The sequence below is a fragment of the Camarhynchus parvulus genome, chromosome 1A (genome assembly GCF_901933205.1).
Source record: "Camarhynchus parvulus chromosome 1A, STF_HiC, whole genome shotgun sequence".
In the NCBI taxonomy this organism is placed as follows: Eukaryota; Metazoa; Chordata; class Aves; order Passeriformes; family Thraupidae; genus Camarhynchus; species Camarhynchus parvulus.
In genome coordinates, this window is record NC_044586.1 from 10,549,502 (window position 1) to 10,566,197 (window position 16,696).

Consider the following 16,696-nt stretch of genomic DNA (forward strand, 5'->3'; position numbering starts at 1 on the left):
AATGCTATTAATCCAATCTCAACATTTCAGGAAAGTAATCAGCCTTTTCTCTGCCAAACTCTTTTGTTCTTGGAAAAGCTTATATACAGATCTTCTCTGTAACCCAAGAATGCTTTTTGAGAGAGGAGAGTATTTTGTTTGTTGAAATATGTGGTGAATTCTCAACTTTTTCTCCTTTGTGTTTTAACCTGGCCATTACTACTTGAGGTCTGCAAACTAGAGGAGTGAAAGCTTTATTACAGGTGGCCACTATAAAGAGACCAGTCCTACAGAGGGCTGTGAATAAACATAGCAACTGTGTAATGAAGCTAACATGCCAGACTTCAGATGAATGGTGGACAATGTAAAAATAACATGTTACAAACATGTCACAACATGATAGCAAATTCTTTCTATTGATACCAGGTCCACATTTACCTTATGAAACAGGTAACCCCTCTTCATCTCTCATGTCACTTATTTCTGATATGAGATGGAGGATCTGGTCCGTGAACAGAGTAGATCTTCTAGTGACCTTAATATTAAGAAAGAATAAAATCACAGAAAATTAAGGGATACTAAAGGAGAGCAAAACACCTAAAATTATGTAGATTTTCCCCTGCATTGTTCCTCATTACCCTTTCTGGTGTGTTTGCTTTGTGAGATCACTAGTTGCCATGGAGTATAGCCTTGCCCAGGTGAGAGGGAGGCACTTTCTGCTCTTCCACGGGTCTTATTGGAGTGCTGCTGTAGAGACATATCAGTGCTTTGAGAGGAGCTTGTGTTGTCCTGTTCATTTCCAGGGAATGGAGTTTCACAAGAAATCTTACTATTTGTGCTGACTTGCTTGTGGAGGGTTTTTACTTACTTTGTCTTCGCCCTTGAATTCTGGGCAGTTGTCTCCAGAAATATTCAGTATGACATTTGCTCATGGCAGTCTTACTGCTTGTGCTGATCTGTTGTGTTTTGGCTTTTGTTTTTCTCTCCCTTTTGATTTAGATGAGAGATCCTTGGAACAGCAGAATTTTTCCTTTTTCTCAACGGTGCATGAAAGCATATCAGGCAGCAGGACACAAACGACCTTAGCAAGGAGTACTTTGGAGTCCCAAGAAAGTGATTTGCTTCAAACAGTTTTATCATCAGTTACCACTTCCTTTGATGGGACTTTACTTAGCCAAGAAGAAACAGCCATGATTTCAGAAGGGAGAAGTACGCCGTTGGTAGATGTCTCTGTAAGGAGCAATGAGGCATTCCTAAGTGATGATGAATTTATTAGCTCCTTTTCAAAGGCACAGTGGACTCCTCCCGTGAAGTCTTTTGCAGTTTTAACAGATCATCACTCAGTTAATACAGTAGAGCCATCAAGAGAAATGTTAGAAACTGTGTTGCTAACACCTTCATTATCTGTCCTTTCTTCACTGTATGATATCTCAGAAACAGCACAGCAGAAGACTCCGTTGAGTGCTGTCCCTGAACGCAGCTACACTCTTATGGAGCTAAAGCCTTTTGTACCAGATCCTGAAGTACTAACAGCAAGCAGAGACTTGCTCTTGTACCCTCCAAATACAGCCGTTCCTTTCACTTCCATTCCTTCTGACAGGGGAGTTGTGGCACAGGAAAACATCAATGCAAGTTTAACAGCTCTGCCTTTTGGGGGTGCTTCAGAAGGATCTCCTCTCCATCTCAAGCTGCTGGGTGAAACCAGCCCTGGGGCCCCAGATGCCACAGTGCAAGGTGCAGACCTGTATGGTGATGTTTACACCCATGTGAGTAGCAGGGCAGCAGAATCTCTCAGTCGAAGGACTTACCCCACTCCAAGCATTCCCTGGCTCACACCAGCTTCAGCAGCCAGTGCTGAGCCTGCTTTTTATCCTATTAGTCTTCCACTTGTGTCTTTTCCTCTTGATTCAGCTGCCATTTCCGTGAACTCTAATACAATTCTTAATGCCAGCCTGTTTACACATGAATTCTCCACTACAGCACCAAATTTGCCTGCTGGTTCAGAAATACCAAGTCAATCAGAGCTTGTCAGTGAGCTCAAGAGTCCAGTGCCTTTGACGAGATCCTACAGTTACTGTCTGTATTGTGACTCTGTTTCCCTTCTGCCAGAAGCAGGCTTTGCCCCAGAACATGATGTGGGCTCAGGTGATGATGCTGAAACTTTGTCCATCAGAGCCTCTGAAGTACAAGGCATAACTGCATTTACAACTATAATTACTGATGGGTATGAATTAGAGGAGCCTACGCCTGAGATTTTTGATACTTCTTTTCCATCAAGACCAGTTGTTTCACTTTCTTCAAGACTTGCAGAAATCCCTGACTCAAGCATGTTTTTATTAAGCACTACAGACACTAGAACACCTATAACAATATCTCCCTCCTTCCATCAGCTCCCTGGGGAAACATCACTGAACATCTCTGTTTCCCAGACCCTCCCTGTTCTGGAAACAATTTCATTGACTCCAAGTGCTCATGTAGAACTTCCTGGTGCCACCACTGCTCTGTTGGACTCTACCGTCATCCCCAGTGAGCCAGTCGCATCGTTTGCAATCAGTCGGACAACCTTGCTGGAGCTGCCAGAATTAATGCCATCAGAATCCGTGGTTTTGCTTGGCAAGACGTCTACAAGGGATGAACTGTCTTTAAATATTTCAGATTTTCCATCCAATCTTTTATCAACACCATTTCTTATTGAGTCTAGCTACTTGTCTTTATCGCTGACCATGCTAAATTCTTACTCTGTCATGCAAAGTGATTTATTAACACTGTTACCTCAGACCTTGTTGACTGGGACATCAGTGCTTCCTGAGGATGTTACCAGCTGGGACTTAGCTACCACTGTCAGCTCTGCCACTGATGCCGAGGTTTCTCAGTTACATCTTAGCCAAACATCATACTTTCATTCAAATACATCGTCCCTTCCAGACGCCCAGGTTCCTGAAATAATGGCATCATCAGAGTTTCACTCAGAGTCATCTGTGTTTCTGGAAGCATCCTCGGTACTGCCAGTGGGCTCTGAAGTTGTGTTTACCTCAGCTGCCACAGGAGCTACCTCTCAGTTGGAGCCTTCCTTCTCCACCTCTCCTTCTGTGGCTCCTACTCTGGTGCTGCCCACTCCTGACACCCAGTCTGTTACCAGCAGCATCTTGCTCAGTGAAACAAATCTGATCTCTTCATTTACTACCTTCCCAGCAACTCCTGTCTTAAACATATCTTCATCTCTACTTTCAACTGCTCTGGGTTCTGATGAGGATATTGGTGCTACAGTTAACCCCACGCTGCTTTTAACATCTGGCAGCAGGGACAGTGTCCCCACAGCCCTTCCTCCCACAGACCCTGACATCCTCGCATCGGATGCTGACACCATCAGCATAACGCCCTTTCCTACAGCATCTCTGCCTGTGACCTCGTCGTTTGCTCCCACACAATTCCCTCTGACTGCCAGCCCTCCCCCTGCACTTGAAGTTCCATCAGGAAGCAGTGTAACTGCTGGTGCTGATCCATCAGCTCCTTCCACCGCTGCCACCAGTGCTACAGGCAGCCCAGGGACAATCCCCTCCAGTGCTACAGGCAGCCCAGGGACAATCCCCTCCAGTGCTACAGGCAGCCCAGGGACAATCTCCTCCACCCCTCCGAGGACCACTACTCCACCTGAAGTGGTGGCTGTGACCTCTGCTGTGACAACCACCAGGCAGCCGTACGTCTGCGACATCACCGTTCCCGACGCCTACTTAGTCACTGCGGGTAAGATATCCCCAGCATTTTCAGTTTGGTTTTCGGAAGCCGCTGTAACATGAACCCCTAGCTAAATTGCGGATTTTGGATTAACTAAGTGAACCTTATGGTGTAAATTTAGACAAAGAGCTGTAAAAGCATTGATTTATCATTTACTGTTAAAAATAATAGAGTTCTCTTGAACAAAGTCCATTGTGAGAGAGAATTACAAATACATTACACTGCACAGAGAATGAAATTGTCCTCAAAAATTGCTGATACAAGTGTGCTGAGTTAGAGGCTGCTTTATCATTTCATTGGTTGTAAATGAATGTTACTGTCATGGTACTGTTCTGCCAAACTGTTTAATGTTCTGACTGAGTAAGTTTCTCCTTTCAGTTGTTGCTGCTGTTTATTAAAAAACACCTGCATGTGAGGTAATGTTGTCGTATGTAAGAGGAGAATTGGTTTAAAAAAAGTTTGGGTTTTGCAACCATGTTTATAATTTCACCCTACTAGCTTATGTTTGTATCTTACCTCCTCCCATACTTACTTTCAGCTGGATTTGGTGTGTTTGTTACCAGAAAAAGTAACATTAGTGTGTTTCAAAATTAATTGTCTTAGCATCTGTGTTTGCTTTTCTGGTGTTTTCCTGCATCTTCCTAGCTTGTTAACAAAACAGTGCCAGCAAACTAATCCAGGGCAGTTGCAGAAGAGCTGCATTTTTGTGCTGAGCAGTATTTTTTACTCTCAAGACTTAGTTGCAAGAATTAAAGCAGAATGAGCATAAGCTCATCCTCCAGATATGTAGGTGATCTAGCTGTGCTAGTGTTGAGGAAGACTTTTTTAAAATGTAATTTGAGTACTTTTATAGGCAAGGTTTTGATGGAAAGTAAATGCAGGATGACAACACAACACTTTCCAGTTGTTTGCTTAACCCACAGTCACAGTGTCAAGTGTGGCTGTAACAGACATGACATCTATTGGGATGTGGAGGTTTTAAAGCTCTTTCTTACTCTGTGGATATCCCTTTCATTAATTAATGTCATGTTTGCTTACTTTTTATTTAAGAGAGAAGTAGATGCATATTTTCTGTGGCTTTTTTCTGACCTTATCTGCATTCCATGTGTTGCCTGCAAAACTTTTAACTGTGTTGTGACAGCAAACTCACTCACAAGTCAAACCAAATATACTGCTACTTTCCCATTTGAATGCCTCAGTGGCTCTTTAAAGTTTCTTTTATCAGAATGCTGAAGACATTAGCTGTGGAAAAACAAAACAAAGAGAAAATAAACTTACAGTTCCTTAAACTTTACAGTCACTTTTTAGGATACAGTCACACCTTCACCCCTGTCCTTGTTGTTCATCTTACCTGTTTGATGCAACTGATCTCACTACTTGCTTCTTCATGCACTGCACAGTTGAAAATGCAGCTTTGAATAAAAACCTAAGAGATGAAGCTAAAAGTATTTTCTGACTGACATTAATTTCTAGTGCTGGCCCGAAGAGCTGTTCTGCGAAATGTCAGTGAATCCATCAGAGAAGTGCTCAGAGTTCAGTTCAGGAGATCAGTAGAGCTGGAGGTAAGTGGTATGAGTGTGTACAAGTACTCTTTGGTCAATATAATACAGTAGGGGTTTAGTTCATAAGCTAAAACAGTAATTCAAACAGTCTATAGATACTGCATCAAAGAGAGCTTTATTTTAAATTAAATGTTAGTCATGTTTCTTGCTTTTTTTTATTTATTGTGAACATGATGTCAACTTTTTTACTTTTAGAATGCCATCATTTTCTAGGACAGACCTTTCTTGGTTTTGCTAGAGGTGAGCAAGTCATGTCCAGAATCTGTTGCTCACCTCCTTTGCCTGGTGAATTGAAACTGAAGAACTTTTACCCTTCAAAATACCTGTTAAGCAGGTCTGTTTGTTCTGCTAGCTGATTACATACTTGGCACTTTAAACAAAATGAATCCTTCTGCACTGCCTTGTGCTATTTTATGTTATAAATGAGACCCTCTGCACTTGCAGGGGAGGTGGTAGAATCCCAAATGCCTGATTTGGCAGATGAAAAAGTTGTCACAGCCCAGTACCAGATGATCTTTTGTGAGTCAGTGATCTCATTTTTGTTCTGTAGTTAACTCAAGTAGCAGTTCATTGAACATAACTTGCATTTCTCCGTGCACAGAATTGCTTGGTGCCTTTAATTTTGGCATCTCCCATGATCACTGCACTCAGTAATTAAACAACTCCTGTCTGATGTTTGAGGATGTACATCTCTATTACTCAGTCAAGATAGGAGTGTTAGAAATTCCTGCCAAACTTCAGCTACAGTGAGCTGCCTCTGTAAATTATGGGTAGTTTATGTCCTTTTAGCAACACCTACTTGTGAGCTACTTAGATTTTTTTATATATATAAGAGATTTTTCTTCTAGTTTGTAAATCATACCTTCAGTTTGTGCAAACTGGAATAGTCAAGAAGTCAAGATATTCATAATGATAGAAACACATTTAATTTTCAGTGACCTTACACAGCTCATTAATATGGGAGTGCTTATGTTCTTACTATTAACAGCAGTAGGACAAAATCCCTTTCTTAATATTTGAACGTTAATTGGAGCAAGCATTTGATATCTCACTTTATATTTTTCCCTTTAATTTCCTGCCTTTCATGCCTACTATTGCCTTGTAAAGCTCTCAACAGGGAGAAAGCTTCCAAGAAGTCCTAAGGCTTCTCAGAAGTAACTGTTTTTATAAATAATGCAGCTAGTCTAGCTTCATCCTTTGGAAAATCTTTTTTATCTAAAGGAAAAACATCTTTGCTGAATCAGTTCTGCTTATTCTAGAATGCTGCTATCATATGGGTTCTGCACTAAAAATAATCACTAGCAAATATGTTTTCACCTCTAACTGTGGAATACTAACAAAACTGTTGGTTTGAAAAAGAGCTGTCTATAACAGTGTTGAGTGGTGATGTAATGCAGTATTTTAAACAGAATTTCTCCATCTTACTAAACTTAATCAATCAAACAGACCTGACTTTTGTTAGTTGAAAGTACCTAGAAACCATGTGTGTATTTGCAAGTTATGGTAAAGCAGTGCACTTCTCTAAACTACTTTTTTACTGTGTCTCTTATTACAGCTCACAGATGTTCCCTCGCTGTGATGTAATGTACAGTAAATCAGGAGACAGTCCAGTTAAATTTAACTTTGTAGTAATGTATGCTTTAAAAATAAAATCCATGGCTGTGATGCCTATAACTGCTTCTCACTTTAAATAAGAAGCAAATTTAGCAGTGAAAGGAGGATTAAAGCATTTTTTGCCCTCAGCTTTTTCAGTTGAAACTTTGGTCTCTGGTGCTTTATTGTTTCAAACACTGTGAGTTGCTGAAGTGGAAAAAAGAGAAGGCAGGATCCTGCCAAATGAAAAAAACTTCTGTCACTTTTTTCCCTAGAAAAATCCTTACAGCAAAGTGAGCATAACCAAAAATTTCAAAGTTTTTTCTAGCTGGTCTCAACGTACTGCATCTGCAAAAGAATAAGACCCCATTGTCTGAATAAGAGTAGTTTTAGTCAACACTCTGTAATATAAAGCTTATGACACTTGGGTAGGATCTGTTAGACAATGTTCTCTTGACTTGACTTGCACTGGGGTGTAAAATAAAACAGTGTTGGCAGTGACTCACTGCCAGGACCCCTGGTGCCATTAAGTTCATGCCAGCAGGAAAAGGGTTTTTGCCAGCCTCATTTGTGCTTGGAAATTTTATCCTGCATCTGGCATTTTTACCTTAGCCACTTGGTTGTCGTATTTAATGTGGGTCTGGTGGTGTGTCCTTAACCTACCAGTTCCTATAATCCCAAATCAGCGAACTCTGCCTCCAAAGTGTGGAGTTCAGGTCATTGCCACGTAAATGCTTCTTTCAAAGATGCCACCTTGTGGGCTTGAAGTGGCTTCATCTCTGCTTCACCACTGCTGAGGTTGTGGCTGGTACTGTAGAGGTGTGCAAAACCAGTGAGAACTGCTGCCTCAGGATCCTGACGTGCCTAGAAGCAGAAGCTTTATTTTATTTTTAAGACCTGTGAGCCTTTGTAGTTCTTCTTCAGGAAGTTAAACACCCTCTACAGGCTCTTTATAGGATTCTTAATAAGGTGGTGGTGAGAAAATCAGTTGTTGATGTTTTCTGCCAGATGTTTACACAGCATAATACAGTGGAGTGTAGGCATAGATTGGGTTGTGGCAAAGGTGCATCTGATCAAGTATTTTAGCAGACAGTAATCAATAGCAAATGCTTAGGAAACATCATAAGGGACAAGGAAAAGATACAGTCATGTTGTTCCTAAATACTCTTTTAGCCTTAGTAAACGGAGTCTTAAAAACTTTCTGTGCTGGATGTGCTCTCTCTTGTGAGGGTAGCTTGGAATGAGCTAGGTTGTGTCCTGGGAACAGCAGAGTTGGGTCAGTCATTGCACTCAGCAGCAGGGATAGCTTAACTCGAGCTGTTGTAAGAGTTCTCTGCTTCTGCTGAAGGGTTCTGCTTTTGCAGTGGGGATGGCTCCAAACTGCATATGGAATTTTGTGTGCTTCTCTGGCTTTCTGGACCAAGGTGCTAAAGTTAAAATACTTGTACATTTTAATGTAAGAAATACATGGTTGTGTACTTTAATAGCAACACTCTAAAGTGTGATGGTTCAACCATCTAATTTGTTAGCATCCAGCTGTCCTAGCAGTGGAGGTGAAACTTCCAAGAGAGAGTTGTATGGATGGCTGGGTCTGTGAACCATTAGAGCTGTGCCAAGAGCAGCTATTCTCATTCATGAATCGTGATTCCAGAGTCATGAGCTGTGCTCATCTAGCCTTGATAACTTTGTAAGCTTCTCTGTGAATTAGCTTGTAGACAGCATCATGCTGTCATGGGTCTGTTATTTCTGTCATATGGATGAGGCTGAAGAGAGCTAATTCTAGACAACCCTGCAATATCTCAGGCAGAAATAGCTATTGTTTTGACTTGTAGTGGTTCTAATCTGCCTAACTCAAAATTACTGTTAAAAGTGGATTTTTATTTTGGATGTCCATTCTGGACTTGCTGTTGCTCTTCTGATGGAGTGCAGTACAGAAGGGAACCAGTATTAGCTGTTGAGCTGAACAAGTTAATTCCAGGGCTGCTTTCCTGGTTGTTTGTGGGGCAGCACAACCAGTCAGAGATGGAGGCAGCTGAGTTGGTTACTGAGGTTTGCTTTTGTGTCTGAAATACCCAACTCCAGTGCATAAGTGTATGCTGGCTGCAGCAAGCCTCTCTTCCTCAGCATATACTGCTTCAGAAATCACCAGCAAATTGTCACTGAGATTTGTAATTCTAATTCCTCTTTTTCTTGCCTTTTAAGCAATCTCATTTGCAAGTAATGGGCAACTTTCTTTTGGCATGTGTTACCCATTTTTAACTGCTGTTTCTGTTTGACAAACTGAAGCTGCAGAGATTATTTCATCATGAGATAAAAGAATAAAATTTCAGATAAGAGGAACTGAAAGGAGCTGTGCACATTATTAATATCAAACAAATTTGAGTTTTATGGATCTAAATCCATTTAAAATAAAAGTTGGATGTTGCATGTATTTGTGGGCAAAGAAAGAAGAAAGGCATAATGAGAAGCATAGATTATTTTTCTCATTTCCTTCTGCTGCTGAGGTAGTTTCTTCTGGTGGAGATGAGCTCTCTGAAATGCAGGCATTTTAGAAGACAGGAAGGAGCTGCTTGCTGTCTCATCTCAACAGCAGTTGCCATCACTTTACACTACAGCAGAAATACCAAAAAGGAATATGTGGGTCGCAATTTAAGTGGCACTGTAGTTTTCTATAAGGCTGTTCCTGAATCTGAAGGTATCTAACACATCCCTTCACCAGCATGGCATCTGCAAGGTCCTGGCATCCTTTCAGTGAATTTATCAGAAACTCTGGGTCTCTGGTTTACATGATTTATCCATGAGGCCATCGTGTTGGATATCCCAAAATATTTTTGAAGTGTGACTGCCACAGGCAAATAAAGCAAACTGGGGGAGTAAACCAAGGAAGGAAGAAAGTAATGGTGGGGAAACAGGTGTTCTTAATGTTGAAAGAGTTTCTCTGAAGGAGGGAAGACACTGCAATATGTTTAAATAAATAAAACACTTCCATTTGTTCTACTTAGGTGGCTGAGAAATGATGGATAAGAGTGTCTGCATGGTTCAAGGTTTATATTTAACTTGCAATCTCATTTCTTTTACCTGATGTCTAAGGCTCCTCAGGGTTTTTAAGGAGACTCAAAGTCAGGATATGAATTGGAAGAGGAGAATTGTAATGTGGTAACTGTGTTGAAACAAGCAGATAGAAGTGTTCCCTGGAAGAAAGTTTCTTGAGTGTGAAAATTACATCTAAAGGACATTGGTTATGTGTATTTTACTCCTTGTGTGCCACATATGAATGGTATAGGATGCATTCACTATGTGGTGTATGACTGAAATGCAGAAGCTATGCAAGCAGTTCAGAAAGTAAACAGGAATTTTGTGTGGGAAATGTTATGTACACCAGGGGAATGTAGGCAAGGGGGAGTGCTAATATGTGGGAATGTGATAAATCAAGAGGTGCTGAGATTGGTGTGTTGTACTGAAGAGATTCCAGTAGGTGCATCTGGCATGAGGGAGTTGTCTCTGATGCACTGGAGCAGAGGCTGCAGGGCACAGTAGTGTTTGTGCTTCTGCTGCTCTTTGAAAAATAAAGACTGCATTTTCCTGCCTCTCAGTGAGGTGGCTTTGAACTGCATGAGACTCTGTGGGTCTAAAATGTTGCCAGATTTAACATTGACATATTTGAGTTTTCTTAATTTCAGTTTTTTTCTTTTGTTGTAGGTTTATAAAATTTCCCCCAAATTTGCTTTCTTGGTGACATCTGGTCCCTTTGTTTACACGGCAATAGCTGTCATAAATGTGCTTGTGAACAGCAGTCTTCTTCGTGGGGAGGCCCCCATCATCCTCTCACTGCACCCTTCTTTCACTGTGCCAGACAACAGATTCCAGGTTCAGACAGGTGAGTTCCTCCTGACACACAGGGGAAAAGGTGGCTTCCTGTTGATTCACACTTCTTCACTTGCAATGCAAGGTCGAGTCAAAGCCCTCTGTTCTACTGTGAATCTTAATTCTTTTTGTTAATGACATAATTTACAGATCCGTGGCAGAGGTGGTAAATTGTAAACAGTTAAACCCATCACTTTGTGGTTTTTTTCAGGATTTTTTTGGTACATTGCAAAATAATTGTGCTCTTTCTTTTGCTTCTCAAGGTGAGAAGAGAAAAAAAAAACCATGAAACATTTATTCATAAAATCACAGTGCAGCTACTTTGTAATGTTTGTGTCAATTTCAGATTAAATTTATGTTAAAAGCTGCCTTTTATATGTTGTGATGTAGGAGAATTGTGAGCAGGGGGATTGATAGCTTGTGTATAACATGAGCAGGAGGATTGCCTACGTAGTATTCAGCTTTCCATGGCTGCTGTATTGCAAAGTTTGACTGCTAATAATCTAAAGCAAAATGGTACCCATGTAATAGATTTTGAGAGTCAGTGTTGTCATTTAAAATCTTCTTTGGGCCCTGTTTGCATGATAAAACTGCTTGCCTGGTTGGTTGGCTGTGTAATGAGGTAGTGACAAGGACTGAGCATACAAGCAGAGTTAATAAATGTCAACATGGTACTTTTGTTCAGATACGCTTTGTGTGTTGTTTGTGCTGTGTTAATAATTGCGTGGCAAGACATCACTTCAACTACGCAGGTGTGATGTCTTTTTCCACTGCTAACATGGTTATATAGACAGGAGGTGTATTTTTTGGGTTTGAACCTTGTATAACGTTGATGTTAGGATCTGTAAGCTAACTGTAGCATTTCTTTGGGTAAGAATATATGTGGAAATCCACAGATGTGCATGTAGTTAAGGTCTGTGTGCCTCATCACCTTCCTCTACACTCACTCTTTCTACCTTGTGCTCTTTCTTTCTCTCTTCTGAACTTAAGGATGTCTGTATCTAAATTTAACAGATAGCTTACTAAGTGTTTTGAAAGTGTTAGACAAATACTAATGTGCATTAATGGATCCAATATGTAGTCTTTTAGGCAAGCTAAATACTTTATTTCAGGCTACAAGAAAGAGATATTTGTTGCTTTATTTTCTGAAGATTTTCGTGGATTGGCTGGGTGCTCAGGATTTCAGTGTGGCCAATTCAGTGGTCAGGTGAGGTGAAGTTAGCCACATGTCTATAGTGAAGGTCTTTTAGTATACAAGAGGAAACAGTGAGTATTTTGTCACTAGTATCTTTCAGAGATCTAATTACTGCTGCAACCAATCTTAGTGAGTAGAGAATTTACTGCAGAAACACAAAAATGTATTTTTAATGTGTTTTCATCTGGTGTTTCACTGAATGTGTCCTGAGCTTCATGAAAGAAGGAAATTATTGTCCTGTGAATTGTTGTTTTGTTCTCTCTCATGGAAGTACTTTTCTGGAGGAATAATTGCCCTTTGCTTTCAGTGCTTCAGTTTGTACCTCGAAATGTGGATATTGGATTCTGCACCTTTAGCCAGCGCATTGAGAGAGGGCTGACAATGGCATTCCTGGAGGTGAACAAGCACCAGGAGTCCTACAACTTCACTGTGCAGGTGAGAGGATGAGCATGGTTTGTATCTGTCCCTTTTCCCCCCTCACCTTTGCTTGTCCTTTGTTTCTTCCAGACAATAAAATGAGTTAAGTGTTCTCTGGCTGTCACTTGCAGTCTAGGTCATGTAGGACTATGAGGCTTTGTCATGAAGTCAGTTGGGTTTTCCCCCAAAAAATAACATGGCACAACATGTTACAAGCTTTTACAAGCTTTTTGAAAAAAATGATCCGAGGTGATGGTTTATATCCAAAAGCATTATTGAATGTGAGAGGGTTTATAATTTCTCAAATAAAAACTGTTCCAGCCCTTACCAGAGTCACTCCCGTCATAGTTTACTATAAAAGACTAAGGTGTGGTTAAAAAGTTTTTGTTGGAAGAAAACTCGCAGCTCTCATTGCCATGCTGGTTTTTCCCCACCCTGTTAGGGAGTATAGGAGTTACATGACCCTGCCATCATGTGAGCAAACATGCTAGTTGCTTCTGAGGTCTAGAAATACTTACAGTATATGATGTCTGGGACAGCTGCTACTGGAACTTCACACATGAAAGGTATTGCACATGTGCAGAGCCCTGAATCACACAGCAGAGCTTAGAGCTCCCTGGAAAGTCAGCAATTCAGTTTAATGAGATCAACTCCCTCTTCTGTTTGAATTCTTAAATTTAATCTAACTTTGTTGTAATACCAAACTCAGTAAAAATTTTGTTATGTTGTTTAACTGACACCATAAATACCCATCTGTTGTACACTAAAATAAATTCAGGAAGAAAAATGACAAATTTTAGAGTACCTAAAATACTGTGTAGTACATATAGAAGAGTGCTCAGAACTTCAAACACAGTGTCACTGCATAGACTGAGGACAGAGCATGCAAAACAATTTCTTGGACCATCAGCTTAGCCAACTTACTTTAAATACTTCTTATTTTTCAGAAGAGGTTTATCTACATGAATACATTTGCTGTGTATATTGTTGCCACAAAAAGGCTTCTAACAACTGGTGGGTTTGAGTGTGCATGGTGCAGGAGGTTTTTACCAAGAGAGTATCCATTTTCAGAACTTTTTTTGCCATAATCAATGCCTTTCTTCTGTTCCATGCAGTTTGGCATACATCTAAGACTTATTTGCGACTAGATTTATTTTGCTGTCTGACTTGCTAGGTGGTTTTTTTTCTCATCATTTTCTGGGCTGTAGCTGTCAGATCATTCTGGATTATGACTGACCTTAAAGGATGACTCTTTGAAGAGGAATTCACATGTAACTTTTCCTCTTCTGAGACTCAGCTGGCTGAACCAATCTGGAACAGATGTTCCTCTGTCTTGATGTGAATTGCACACCTCTTCATATAAGAGGAAAAAGAGAAGTCTGTCGAGGAAGGGATGGAAATGGCAGTGATTTGATTTTGCTCACCCTGCTTCAATGCTGTCTTTTCAGATACTGAATATAACTCTGAGCAGGCCTGGGGTGGCGTTTCGACAGGGCCCTGTGAGCATTGTTTTTGCCATCCGAGACAGGTACGGTTTTCTCAATGGGTCTGAAGTCAGCGAGCAGCTCAGAAACTTGTCCGTGGTGGAATTCAGCTTCTATCTGGGCTTCCCTGTGCAGCAGATTGCTGAACGTGAGTATTTGCTGTCACCCAATACTGCAAAATACTTCTGTTCAGAATTTTCCATAAATGATAATGCAGCTTCAAGTACCTAACATGAATCATAAGTTCTGCAGGGCAAATCTGTGCCTCTTTCTGCTCACATTTTGGTGTTACAGCATCTTGCTGCCTTTGTTATCATACTTTCCTTTTGTGCTGGGTCAGTTGTGCTTAACCTGCCTTCGTCAGTTCATTGGTCTTAGTCCAGATCTAAAAATAAGAAAATCACTTAGATCAGTATTGCTGTGAAGTGCAGTCCAAGGTGTGTCTTGGCTGATGTCTAGAGGGGCCTTTGGTAATTCTCAGGAGTGTTCAGTGCTTTCAGGGTTGTGCTGCCCTTAACTGTGTCTCTGACTTCTAGAAACTCCTGGGACACTGTCTGCATAAGTTGATATTTGCCCATATAGTCTAAATTAATTTGTCTATGCAGTCTGTTAAGTTTTAAGGTATTACCTTTCTCACTTTTTATGTACATTTGCATGGCAAGTCTTTTTTTTCAGACCACCATCATTCTAAACACAGATGAGTGGGAACTGCCTGCATAACAGAGCTTGCTTGACACTTGGCCTTGACAACTTATATTAGATTTTAGATTTTTCAGATGACTCAGGAACATAAGCAAGATCATGGGAGAATAGTACTTGCCTTTCCTGCTGGTGGGTGTCACTGACTCAGCCCATTAATTCCCCATTTCTCCTATCTCACCATGCTTTTTAATTTTTGGAGTTATTTCTGTGAGCTGTAGAGATGCATAACATCTGACAGAGTGAGTTTTACCATATAGTTAAATATCTAGTGGAAGATCAGGTCTAATTGTAGCTGGTGTTCATTATGCAGCTGTGCATGTCAGTGAAAATACTGTAAAGAGAGTCACTGTCAACAGAAAAGTTGCTCTCCTTAGCAGCTTTCGATCTAGGTAAGATGATTGCACAGGATACTTCCCATTTACTGGATGTACTCTAAACACACTAATTTTTTGAAGCTTTTTATTTAATGTTTTCAGCATTTTTGATTGCCCCCCACTCCCATAATAATTAAAAGATGTATGAAGTTGTTGACACATTGCTGTTAAGCATTTCTATTCTTGTTTGGTCTCACATAGAGTGTGAGCTCTGTGCAGTGGTAGGTCTATTTAGTGGAGCCAGGACCAAGTCTTGAGAATCCCTGTCCACAGATGACCAGCATTTCTTTTTATCTTGGAAGCCCCAGAACATCTCACATTGTGGGCTATGGTCTTCATTGCTCACTGCAAATAAACCGTTGCTCTTGCCTTGATTGCTTGAAAGACACCTCTCTTTACTCTGTGTCCTCTCTTTTATGCATTTGAGCTTGAGTTTAGGTAGCTTTTAGCCTCTAGTAATATTTTTGGTGTTGAGGGACCCTTTTTTTCCTGTGATATAAGAGCCTACATTGGCTCTTACAGCTTTTAGTCTTGTCCACATATTCTGAAATTATATTTGTGCGTTTGCAGGTTGCCCCTTGCTGAGAATCCATCTTCTGGATTGTGCAATGGAGCTACAGTGCAATTAAGTGATAACAGATTTTCTACCAAGGCTGGTGTAGCCTGAAAGAGAGGCTGGTCATAGGGGGAAGACATTCCTGTTAAAGATGAATGTACAGAGTTCTCCTTGGGCTTGGAACTAGATGATCTCTAAGGTCCCTTCCAAACCAAACAATTCTGTGATTCTAGTTTCCTTTCCTGATGGTACTTAGGAAATTTGAAATTACTTTAATGCTCGTGTGAGGAGCTGTCCCTGTGCTTGTTACCTGCATGTGTGCAGTGCCTGGTCAGTGGGGATGGTGCCAGTGCCAGTGGAGCCCTGTGATCACTCACATGTCAATTATAAAGCAAAGTAAAGTAGGATGAGTGGAGAGCTCAGGATTTTTAGGAACTATGAGATTTTCCCTAAGACTGCAGTGTAGAAAACATGAGGATTTGGTGGATAAGGTGTCCTAAATTAAGGAACATAATGTCAGCATTTGACTTGCTTGCTGTTAGAGGAACTCACATTTACTATAGATTGATCCCTTTGTAGGACAGCACATTTGGGTTTGAACTGGTCTAGTTTGGTCTCAGCAGTGTTTTAATAGGCACTGTTGTGGAATACCAGCTCTGGTGCTATTTGGTAAGTTGGCAAAGTGGGAACACAGTTTCTCAGATTACTAGAGCTGTGGGTCCTTCTGTCAGCAAGCACAGAAATGATGAATGTAGTTCAGACTCTTTTATCAGTGAGACAACCACAGCCAGTTATTTTTAGCTGTTCCTACAGTTTTTTACACTGCTTCTGTGACTGGATTTTGAGCCTAAGGCTTTTAGATCTTCAGATTCAGAGCCAAAAATTCTGTCCAAAGGCTTAGCAGCATTGGGCAGATCATTCCTGAAACATCATCTTCAGCAGACCGTTGAGGGTGACCAACAGCCAGATCCTCAAAGCTTCTTTAGCAGGGAGATACCTAAATGTTTTTGTTTTCTAGGCCCGGAACTCTACAGAGCAACTGTAGCAGGGAAAGTGTTACAACACCTTGGATTGATATAGCTGCTTTGGTCTGTGCCGATTAATATGCAAACCTCTGCTTTCAGTGTGATTTTTTTTTCTAGGAATGTTGGATATTTACATGTAAACCATCTATGTATGTCAGTGTTCATATGTAAATATGAAATGTTCCATGCCATACTGTTCTGTGCCATTTG

At 40.7% G+C, this 16,696-nt stretch overlaps 1 protein-coding gene across 3 annotated transcripts in view; it reads left to right on the forward strand.

Annotated features, from left to right (window-relative positions):
• The window catches only part of KIAA1549 (KIAA1549 ortholog), a 142,840-nt gene that overhangs the window by 67,733 nt on the left and 58,411 nt on the right, over nucleotides 1-16,696 (forward strand). For all 3 annotated transcript variants that reach the window (XM_030960219.1, XM_030960221.1, XM_030960220.1), the window contains exons 2-6: nucleotides 979-3,723; nucleotides 5,188-5,276; nucleotides 10,569-10,746; nucleotides 12,236-12,363; nucleotides 13,794-13,977. In XM_030960219.1, the coding sequence (XP_030816079.1) occupies nucleotides 979-3,723; nucleotides 5,188-5,276; nucleotides 10,569-10,746; nucleotides 12,236-12,363; nucleotides 13,794-13,977 (3,324 nt within the window). The remainder of the gene's footprint in view (nucleotides 1-978; nucleotides 3,724-5,187; nucleotides 5,277-10,568; nucleotides 10,747-12,235; nucleotides 12,364-13,793; nucleotides 13,978-16,696) is intronic.